The 12,225-nt window shown below is 38.6% G+C and overlaps 1 protein-coding gene across 2 annotated transcripts in view; it reads left to right on the forward strand.

Annotated features, from left to right (window-relative positions):
• CDK6 (cyclin dependent kinase 6) overlaps window positions 1-12,225 on the forward strand; it is a 140,961-nt gene that overhangs the window by 47,703 nt on the left and 81,033 nt on the right. For both annotated transcript variants that reach the window (XM_069775039.1, XM_069775036.1), the window contains exon 4: window positions 9,738-9,905. In XM_069775039.1, the coding sequence (XP_069631140.1) occupies window positions 9,738-9,905 (168 nt within the window). The remainder of the gene's footprint in view (window positions 1-9,737; window positions 9,906-12,225) is intronic.

Genomic DNA, 12,225 nt, shown 5'->3' on the forward strand with positions numbered 1-12,225 from the left:
GCTTAGGATGTCCCAAAATACAGCCTGGGAATGCAGAAGCAAAGTCTATGAAGAGGAAATGGCCATGATGTCCCACAATGAGAGAAGGAAATATATACTATTAGAAGCAATCAAGAATCTCTTTTAAAAACTGAAAGCACTAAGCTCTAATGAGAGGTGACAGAGATAGGGGAGTATACACAGTGCTCCAGAACAGATTGACTTAGTCAAATGAAAGTCTGAGTTTTACCCCAGAGGGAAGAGGCTCACAGCATCAGTCGAAAGAAGGATGACTTGCCTTGTTGAGAAACATGACCATTAAAGAAGCTGAAATTATATGAAAAGTGTACTCCAGAATTCAAACTGCAGCTTTGCCCCAGTTATCCAGCTTGACCTGATGTGACGCTTAGATACCAAATTTTGACTGGTGTTAGTCCCCAGACATGTGCCAGAAGGGGCTTCAGAGCCAATGCATACAAATCACAGATGCTATTTCAAGTCGTTTGTATGGGGCTTACCAACTGGGTGAGCCAGTAAAGAGTTTGGGGGATTTCTTGGTTCGTTTTAGTCCTCATCTCTTTTTCAGATGGTATGAGGAATAAAAGAACAGAGGGGGTAACAACAGTCGATCCAGGATGCTCTGTGAGAGACTACTGTCTGCAACACAGTTTTATGAAAAGCTTGTAATAAAAGAAAGGAAGTTTCCCAGAAAGTATTTGGGGATGTACAAAACTGTTATGATATCATCCAGACATACAGGAAAAAATTCTGTTTGTTTGCTTATCTAGGCTCAGATCTGTAAATTCTGTTAAGAGCTGTGCCTTCTATTGGTTTTTCTACTGGGCACAAAGACTGGAAAGGTTTGAGTGGTGAAAAAGATTGTTAATCAAAAAGTTACATTTACCTGCTGTAAAAATTTCACAGCCAGGACAGGTCTTCGTAACAGTGCCACATTTGCCAGTTTCTGTCAAATTGTTAAAACAAAATTCCCCTCTGTTCTCATTTAATTTGCATGCATTTTCTCTTAAAAATACCAGTAGCCAGATAGAAAATGTTATGTATTTCATTTGCATGTCTGGTAATTCCACTTTTATAGGAATTTTTGGTACACTGAATTACTGAAAATAAGTAAGTAGGACAATAATTATATAGGTTTCCTTTCAGTCATGCAAATTCTTTTCATCAAATGTGAAAAATAGCAGCTGATAAACTAAAACTTGAAAGATCTATATTGCACACTGACTTGACAGGTGTTGAGGTATAAAATGAGAAAATAATGTGGAAAGACTTATAGACACTTAAACTAATATTGATCTGCCCACAATGAAATGCATCCACGTGTGCCTATACATGTGCATGTACGTATGTATCCCACAGATGTTAAGTACACATTTCATATACTGGATTTGGTCTTTGGTTCACAACTACTGAGATCAGTACGGAAATCTGGCAGTATTAAGATACTGGTAAAACAGACATGTACTAAGATTGAAACTTTTAAAGACCTCTAAAATCCAGGTCTCTATTTTAAGGAGGGCAGACAGAAGGTTACTCAGAACAGTTCCTTGAACACAATCAGGTGCATCTATTTGTCTTAATCTAGTCTTACTTATGTGTCCTTTGCTGCTGGTGAGCACTGGTGTTTGGGAAGTGTTTGGAGCACTCCAAACTGTGCTCGGTCAGGATCTCCTGCGGCAGTACAAATTCAGTGGTTCCCTTCTGAAGGGACAGTTGGTGAGTTTAAGCAAAGGGACTAGAACACGTTAAATGTGCTGTGGTGGCTATAAATTGAATTCAGTCTACAAACAGGACCATGACAATAAAAGGAAAACAGTGCCTTAGTACACTGAAAGCTATTATATACATACATAAAATTCAATCATAAATTTACGGCAATGCAATAGCATTGCTAATCTCAAACTTTTTCAAAGAATACCATGGACTTTTATAATTCAGTTCAAATGTTGCTTTTTTCCTGAATCTTGTGCACAGTTGCAATACTTTTGCTTGAGACTGACATACAATGTTCATGATATACAGGCAGGTCGATGCATAATAGTGACATTCGCAAGTTTTACTAGACTGACTATTAACTGATTGACTGACTATTGTATTCCACGGTCATTTATTTAGGTCTTTCTAATCTTGGTTACCTTATTACTTCTAATAGCAACCAAAATAGTCTTCAAAACAGTGTTTCTAGAGACTCCAGTCCTCCAGGTATTGTATCTTTTAAATTGTTACACAAACAGTTCTAGCCATTAAAAAAACAGACACCACCCCCCCCCCCCCAAAAAAAACCACACCAGAACAACCCAACTATATTCATTTCAGTGTTTATACTTTTGCAGTGGACTAGTATGGATAGCATTGCCTTCAATAGGATTATTCAAAACACTAAAATTCATGTATACATACATGCATACTTCTGTCAGCGTGCATGTCTGCAGGGTTCTTCATCCTAACAACTGGATAATCCAGAATCACTTGTCTGAGCTGTGCTTTCTTTCTTACCAAAGTAGTTTAAAATCAGAATATATTTTAAAATATCTGTTAATCTACTCTGAGTATATTAAAGTATCTTTGATATGATTAAAATAATTTTACAATTCAAAAATAATTATGGAAATATTTTACCTCATATTTAAATATATATATATGTTAATTTTCAACGAATTGTTTACTTTTAGGGTAGCAGCATACAAAACACCAACAATTACTGGACCAATTCCTTGCATGAGCTTAGCAGATATTAGTTCCCTTCTGCTAATAATACACTAAATGAATTTGCTGTATTTTTTCTCTCTGTACAACATTTTATTCTATGAACTGAAAATGAACATTTTATCTTGTACAGTAAGGTTGATTAATACAACTAAGTGAACGGGTCATTCGGATTTATTGTTCTCTTATCAAAACAGTGACCATGTTTAAATTGAACATGCTGTGAAGTTCACGTTCTCTTGGTACTCTAGTTAATTGACAGGAATATCGCAGCAGTCTTCTCCTCTGGGGGTGACCCTTACCCTGTGAATACTTTAATGGAAAGCAATAGGACTACTCTGAGATAAACTGTTACCCAATATAAGGAAAAGGAAGAGCTCCATATTCTGGGTGTATATTGGGTTGGATCATGGACGACTCTTGAGAGGCTTTAGTGTGGTTAGGTGAAGGCAAAGAGCACAGCCTCCTCCTCCCCTTTTGGAATGCCCTGCAGGGAGACAGATCAGAATAGCTTTCTCCTTAGAGAAGAAGGAAAAGGGCACAAGGGCAGGGATCTATCTGCCTCTTACTCTGTCCCAGCCACTGCAGCCATCCAGCTGCAGGGACAAGAGTATCTTGCAACTCCATAGGCTGTGGCAAATTGCTTCTCTGCCCCAACCATCACAGTCATGGCATTCTAGATAGGCTGGTGTGATGGGTACCCAGCCCAGTGTGAGGACAAGATTTAAAAAAGAAAATTGCTGCATTTAACAGGGAGTCACTACATTATTACTAATGCCTTTGGGATTCAGTGTAACAACATTAATCATGTCTTTTGCTATTCATGTATCTGTACTGTGTAATTCTTCAGGAATGCCATTGTTTTTTTGGCATTAATTAATGTTGACTGTTTGTTACAAAGTATAACCATAGAAGTGCTGTAATATTCTGCTTCAAAAATAGGCCCCAGAGAATGTGAAAACTCTTTAAACTTTCATTCCAGCATGTTCAAAAAACAGCCTTTAAAATGAAAGCGATCTGATGGTTGGGGGTTCTGTATAATCCTGTAGGATATGAAGGAAGTCTCATCCTGCTCCTCTTCTGCTCAGAGAAGGTCCCGCTGTTCGCTGAGAGGCGGTGAGCCTTTTCATCAGACTAGCTTGACTGATTCATTACACATTGCTGTCTAAAACTCTTTCTCTTTGTTTACACTTGCGGTTGTCTCTTATGCAAACACTCCTACAGGAAATGTTCAGGACAAGTATCCCAACACCTGCCATCCAAAATAGGGACATTCCATTCTGCTCAGCAAAAAGAGAAAAATGAGTTACAAATAGATACAAGCTCTGGATGAAGGATGCAGGTTGTTGTGCAGGTGCATGAGATACTCCACAGAGGAGTAGGAGAAATGTTAGGAGATTCCAAAGCATTGTTGTGTTTTACCAATTTTTAGCACAGAAATTGAGCAGGAAGAGGAAAATAGGCAGGTAAAAAAAAAAAAAAGTCATAAAAAGCCTGTGCATTAGTACAAATTTAGGGTCTGTTGTAGTTGACAAGGATCTGTACTGTGGTGCTTTTATCTGGTGATACAACCGAGTATATTTGTGGGCTTCCACAGACTTACTTTCTCTGATATTAGGAACTCTTATCACCATGACCAAGGGCAATCTGGTTAAAGGTTTTTCTTTCTTCACATACAAGTCAATGGTGGAAAAATGTCAGCTTCACATAATGAGCAGCCATTCATATGTGTATGTTACTTCTGGGTGCATGCATTCTCTGAAGACATATTATTCTCAGTGTTTTCCTTTAGGTTGCATCATGCTGTGTCCCCCTTTACAAAGACAAAATCTAGCATCTATACCTTTACCTCGGTGGTGGGTTAGCCTAGCCCAACAGCCAAACTCCCACCCAGCTGCTCACTCACTCTCCTCACCTCAGCAGGATGGCTACAGAAAATAAAGAACAAGGAACAAGAAAGCTCATGGGCTGAGATAAGACAGGGAGATTGCTTACCGATTACCATCATGAACAAAACAGACTCAGCTTGGGGAAAATGAACTTAGTTTAATGCCAATTAAGATAGGTATTTAATTGCTAATTCAGGTAGTGGGGAAAAAAGGCAAACCTTCAAAGAACACCTTCCCCTGCCTTTTTCCAGGCTCCACATCACTCCTTTACTCCCCCCACCCTGAGCAGCACAGGGATATGGGGTGTGAGGGGTTGTGGTCAGTCCATAGCAGCTCCTCTCTGCCGCTCCTTCCTCCTCACACTTTCTGCCTGCTCCAGCATAGGTCCTCTCCACAGGCTGCAGCTCCCTCAGGAATACCCACCTGCTCCAATGGGGATCCTCCACGGGCCGTAGTGTGGATATCAGCTCCACCATGGAGTACCTCCTCTTTCTCTTCTTCCTCCTCCTCTCATCTTGGTGTTCCCTGTGCCGTTTCTCACTCCTTTTGTTTCCTCCTCTTCTTTCCCTCCAGCCTTTTCTGCCCTTTCTTAAATACGTTTTCACAGCGGAGCCACCATCTTGGCTGACAGGCCCAGCTGTGCGCTGTGGTGGGACCGCTGGAACCAGCTGGAACCGGCTGGAACTGGCCATGTCTGGCACAGGGCAGCCCCTGGTCTCCCCTGACAGAGGTCTCTGCAGCCCCCGCTGCCAGCACCTGGGCACCAACACCCAAAACAACTCCGTACTTCCTGTTTTCTTTGAGTAGCCTCTTGAATTATTTGGTTGACAGCCATGACATCCTTGTTTGGATTAGGCAGGCAGAGTATTCCCGAGAATCTGGCTGGTGTTAAACAACAAGTAAGTTACTGCAGGCAATTGACAGATATTTTAGCTGGAACTCAAGATGGTGGGTTAAAGGATTGGAAGGGATTTATGGGTCAGAAGCAGGAGGAGGGTTAAGAGGGGTCAGTGAAGCATAGAGTCAAGAGGGGATAGGACAAGGAGGAAATCTGTAGGAAATCAAGGCTTTCTGCTCCTGCTGCCCCTGAGTTGGAAACGTGAGCTGTGAAGTCGGCCTCTGGCAGAGGCAGCAACAGCAGCTGCTCAGCCTAACTCAAAGCCTATCCCCATCCTTGCTGATGCCTGAAGTAGAATATGCAGAACATATTTCTGTGTATTATTGAGACTCATGACATAATATGGTATTGCTTGAAAAGTTCATCGTTATTTGGTCCTGACATTCAGCGCTGATAAATTCAGTAAATATCAGACTAAGTAATGCCATCACCGATACCATATATGGTGGAACATGCAAAAGATGCAGCACTTCCATAACATATTTTGCTCCTAACTGTTCCCATTATGAGGCTTTTACAAAACTAAAGCTACTAAGATATTTGCCTCTAAGGAAAGTGTATTTGTTCGTTGCATCCCCAAATAGCTCAGTTTTCAACTGAGTTATGGATAAATATTTTAGATTTGTGCATAGACCACATGGAAAATGTAGCCTGAAAAGGGAAAACATTGTAAAGCCATGATTATCTGAAAGTAATCACAGTGAAATAATGTATATATCTTCAACTTGGGCAACAACCATAGTAGGTTTTGTGATGTTAGAAGCATGGCAGAAATCTCTAATCTGAAACAACAGGCGCTCTTCTGTGTTTATGTTTGTAAACATACAATATCCAAAGAACATCTGATAGACGTCAGGAGAGGTTTGATCATGACTCATTAGAACTTGTTCCTCAAATCTGCGAATGGATGAATCTTCTTGTTTGCCAAATAGAATTGATCATTTTTCAATTAACTTCTGAAATATGATTTTAACTGTAATTCCAAAGTATGGTATGCCTAGCTACTACAGAAAATTTCTCAGGGAAAAGCAGACATGGAACAAACTAATCCCTGAGGCACATGAAGACTCTCTTGCAGTTATTTCTAGATCTTGGAAATTGAGATAATGCTGGGTGATCATCACTAATAAAAATGGATGCATTTCCGTCAGATGAGTGGAATTATCCTGATTTAATTAGGTAGTGATCTGGATTGTGCACGTTTATGGCCTTTATCCAATTTGCTAGCAAAGTTAGTATCTTCTGATACTAGTTACAGTATCAAAGAAAAGACACAGCCCAGACTGAGTCTGATGTTTCTTGCAAGTGACTGGCTAAGAGGATGAAGTAATTTTCCAAATGTGAGGCCTAATGGTTTTTGACTAGGCTTATGTACAGGACAAAATAAATTGTTCATTATGGATAAAAAAGTAATTTCAAAGCTCTCTCTTTTGTTTGCTTTGATATTGAAAATGTATTTGTGCAAACAAATATCAAATGATATTTAGTATTAATTTGAATATGAGCTGCACAATTTGGTATTCTGTATTTAAAGTGCATAATTATAAGCCTATGTCATGTGATTTTGGTTTCTGCTCTTTTTCTAACTGGCTGAGAAGTTAAAAACAGGACAATAATGAATCACAAATATCAAATGGTCTTTTTACATCAAAGTGCCCTTCTTTACACACATGAATCTTTGAACTGTTCTTCCAAGATAATTTTGAACTGAAATCTGTTCATACATGTAATAGTAAGTTATAAGGGATAGCAAAAGAGCATAATCAACGGTCCAAAATGAATACTGGAGAATAGCCTGTATGGACTAACTCTGAATTTCCTGGAAGAGGAAATACAGCACTTTTTTCCCCAGTTTTTCTTCTTCTTTCTAATACCTTTCAAATTTACACTTTCTTGGTACACTTTTCTGCAACACATCTCATTTTTTGTGTGTAAAGAGAACTTCAGTAAATTATATTCATCTTTTGAGTCCTGTGGGGGGAGGAAAAGATATACCAGTTTCCATTTTCAAATATTTTCTTTTTTTACCTGTGCCTGGAAGAAGACTCTGAATTTAGGAATTGAAGACATTGCTTGCAACTTGCAACTAGCAGAGCAGAATTGCATTTGCTGAGCTTGAGGAAGAAAGTTGAAACAAAACCAGCATCAGTTGTAGGGATAAAAATATTCTTGATATGTTTGGTAACTGCAGGAATGAGTTTACATACTTGACAAATGAGTAGGATGCAGAAATGTCACCAAAAAGGGACTCACCAGGGTCTACTGACTAATCCTTAAGTTCTTTAAATTATTTCCTTATTTCATCTGATATTATGCCTACCTGGAATAAAAAAAATTAGGCCCAAATTCAGTGAAACCATTAAGTTCCTACTTAAGATAAGATAACTACATGCTTTAAATGACCTTGGCATGTTCTTTACGTCTGCAAGACTGATCCAAAGACTGTTGGGATTTGATTTAAGTTATAATAGCACAGAGTGAGCAGATATGACATGTATTCATTCTACTGATGACTGAAACTTGCAGAGCTGTAGTCCTAGCTCTTCCACATATTTCTGAACTGCAAAGGGAAATTATATAAATTCAAGAGGATTCAATACCCTTTGTATGTTTGTTTTAAAGGTGCAAACCCTATTATACTAGCTATCAAAATTATCAGATCTCAGTTTTTCCTAGGGAAGCAAAGGGAATAAAAGGCATCAGCTAACAGGGAATGGCGTTCTCAGTTTACCACCATCCTTCAGAAGTGATAATAACTAAATGCTCTCACAGCATCCATAGTTCTGTGGTAATATCTCCATCATCAGAGTCTTCAGATAAAAACTGGTTACTTTATGAGCAGCCCACTGTTACTACTGTTTGGCAGACAGAGTTATAGGCTATGTATAGAAATGGCCATGTTTTATCAGAGGTCATATTAGAGCTTCCAGCCTTAATATCTATACATTTTATAATACTTTCTGTAGAGATGATCAGGGAACATTACATGAGAATAATAATTTTGTATTAAATTATATAGCAATGTCTATGAAGTGTAACTTAAAAATGCATCCAGGTAAAGCAATATTATCAAGTTGAATGTGTTAAGCTATTTTTAAATCCATTTTCAGATATCATTCCTTTTAATAGTGTGCCTTGAATATTTACTTGAAACATGCCCAAGTCCATAGAGAACAACAAAAGCCACCAACTTCAATTTATCCGTCTCATGTTTTCTCATGGTTAATGCTATGCACCTCTCCAAGATCATTTTGGTTGCTAGTAGCAGGATTGGTGGACACCCTGCTGCATGGCTTATGGAAAGGGCATATGTCACCAGCAAACACAGAGCTGGAATTTCATGAACTCAAGTCAAGTGCATACAGAAAATGAACTTTTTCTTTATCCCTTTTATTTCTTACTTGTTGCAGCACCTTCTTGTAAATACCTATTTATGCAAAGATAATATTCAAGTTGATGTATCCTTCTAAGTTGGAATTCAGGGGATTTCTACTATTTAGTTTTGAGTCTGTTGGTTCATTCCTTTCGCATTACTAAGATTAATGTGAAAACATGAGTACAGATGAAAAAGTTTCTTCAGCTGTGGAAATGTCATAGAAGATTGCATCAATATAACAAAACAGAAAGGAAAATGAGAACAGTTACTTACAATTATTACACTGATTTAGTGCTAAACTTTGATCTAAAGGTAGTTTCTGTCCTGTTCAGGAAATTCTATACAACAGGTTTTGCCAAGTAAACTTTATCCCTCTAAAACATTAAATTCTGGTGAATTTGTCATTTAAACAGCTTTTCTGATTGAAACAGATCCTTATGCCTGTTGAAGTGAATGATGAAATTTCACTTCACTCAGGCAGGACAAAGCATAAACTTGTGAGAGGCAAAGTGGTGTGTGTTTTAAAGTTAAGAGCAAAAAGCTGCTATGTATCTATCTTTCTTACTTTTGAAGCTGTCCTGGGATTTACAGATGTGCTTTTGCTGTATCTTTTAAGTATGTTGACCAGTCTTTCTATCAATCAACCTCAAATAATTCAACTAGAAACAATACATTAACTTGATAAGGACACCTGTTCAAGTCAGCTGGTTCTGGCAACATCCTGTCCATTTTATATTAATAGTTGTTTTTATCTTCTGTGCACATATTTAAGTCAATATTTGTTAAATTAGTTTTGCAGATTATGACAGGGCATTTACTTGTTTGCCACCTTGTCTTGATAATTGCATATTGATTTCTTATTTATATTTAGGATATGATGCTTCAGCTGTTTCGGGGACTGGATTTTCTGCATTCACATCGTGTGGTGCATCGGGACCTGAAACCCCAAAATATCCTTGTAACCAGCAACGGGCAGATAAAGTTAGCTGACTTTGGCCTTGCACGAATCTACAGTTTTCAGATGGCTCTTACCTCAGTGGTAAGTTTCTGGAGGCTTTTATTTTTCCTTTAATGCAGCAGTGTTCTTTACTCTCTATGTTCCTGGCTTTTTATCCCATATTATAATGCTGCTTCTAGAACCATCTCTGCAATTGAAGTCACTTGTGTCTCCAAAACCAATTGCTTTCCAGCCAGGATTGAAGTTGTTGTGGTTACTTTGTACAAGTAATCAATTACTGTTTCTAAATGAAATCATGACTCATTACTGAAGGATAGGTATGTGCTACTTTTCTGAAACTCTATCAGTCTAGCTTCTGTTGTGATACCAACTTCTTTTGCACAATGAGCCAGACAGGTAGGGTGAAAGTTTCTGAAGTACCTATTTTAAGATAAAACTCTTGCTGATCCCCAGGTATCTTGCCTGAAAAAATACACAGATACTTGTGAAAATGCCACACTGTCATGCCTCTGATTTTCCGTCTCTGTGAATATGGATTCGATGCTTGCTCCCATATGTTACTGAATGATCCAAATAGGGCTGTGCTGGAGGCAGCTCAAGTGGACCTGGCAGCCAAAATCACAGCTATTTCCCAAGCCAGCTGTTAAAGAGCGCCTCCAGTATCTCTAGGGCCCCTGCCACTGTTACCCCTCTCTCAGCAGCTCTCCTGGTTGTCCTTGAGCTGTCCTGGTTGTCCAGACACAAGCTCACTTCCAGAAGGTCTGGCCGTCTCCTGCATTAATGCTGGTAGACACCTACCAGCTCCTCGCTTTTTGACCCCGTTTCCATGCTTGCTGGCCCTGCCCCCAGAATCAGCTGCTGTTAGCTTGGCACAACATCTCTGAAGTGTATTGAAGAGTAACCGTGCTGCATGCATGTTGAGTGTCGTTTGGTTTTGTTGCCTGCTCATGGATTTTTTTGTTTCCATTTTCTATTCTGAGTATCACAACTGCCACGGCAGTATCACTTACGCTAAAGACAGGAAAGAGAGAAAAAAGAAACTGAAAGGAGTCCAGTTCGCATTTTACATCATATTGTAGAAATTAGCCTGGCTCACGTTGATGAAAAGCAATCTGTTGTTATTATTAGTTACTGTAAGTCTTCCCATCTTTATATGATGTAATTATGACATCCTGTGTTCCAGTTTCAGTGTGAGTGAAGGCAGGAGGCGACAGAAAATTATATCATCATCTTGCTAAACATAGGAAAATATCCTTGTCACAGAAAGCATAAGTAAACTTGTGTTTTGGGGCTGGGTTTTTTCATTTCCTCTAGGATGTAGCCTAATCCAAAGCTGAAAGAATCTCTCTGCTGAGGTTGGTGAGGATTGATCATGTTGTAACTCAAAACAGAGCTTTGAGGAAAAGGAGAGAAATGTTGTTCCTAAACTGCTGTAATTTTTCATTTCCCAGTTATCAGTCAGTAACGGCTTCAATGAGTATTTCTATTGATCCAGAAAATTCTTTAAGCTAAAATTGCAGTGTTGTAAGGCTTCCAGCAGGGCATTTTTTAAAGTTCTGCATAAAATGAGGAAAAAATGTCTACAGAACTGAGCAGGAGTTTGTCCATAATCATGTAGCCTGCATAGGAATGAAGGTCAAAAGACCCAAAAATAGAGTGCATCTACTGAGGCAAAAACGTACCAAGACCTGCTTGTAAGAGAACATTGCCAGAATTGCTATGTGAAATATGTACGTATGTTCAGGTATCTAATACTTGTGTGCTAGAAGTCATGTTTCGAAACCCATTAGCTACTACCCTTAGCACTGCTGTGAACAAGAGTCATTCAGATTAAGGGATTATCCACATGCAAGTTTGTGCTGTGTTCACACAAGCATTCAATTGCCATTGCAGCTATGCTAAAGAGTATTAAAATAATTGAGTTATTCAGTGACCAATGACAAATAAAGTATATGGGCATAGGCATGAATAATGGTTTTCACACTTAGAACTTAGTGTATCATTATTTTCTTATTAAAAAAAACCCTAGCTATGACCATGGCTTTTTTAAGTTAAAAATTTATTGGTTTTAAAATGCTTAGTGTTTAACACCTTTGAAATCAACTTTTGTCTGCATATGTAGAAACCTATAGGGGAGTGTTGCTTACAATGTGATAATGTGGTATGGTTTTAAATGTCAGTCTTCATTGCTCCTGCAGACTGAGTGCTGGTTAGAAACTTTTACTAAACATGCATTAGCTGACACAGGCCACCAGTTTTCCTTTTCTGAATGTAACTTCTACCTTTGTCTAGCTGCTTTGTTGTGCGAATTCTTCTTTTTGTTTTTCCTCCATTAAAACTCAGTACAGGAAACAAAACTCAAAAAAAAAAAAAATCAACCTTCTGTTTTTCAAACATAAAG

The sequence above is a fragment of the Haliaeetus albicilla genome, chromosome 2 (assembly GCF_947461875.1).
Source record: "Haliaeetus albicilla chromosome 2, bHalAlb1.1, whole genome shotgun sequence".
Classification (NCBI taxonomy): domain Eukaryota; kingdom Metazoa; phylum Chordata; class Aves; order Accipitriformes; family Accipitridae; genus Haliaeetus; species Haliaeetus albicilla.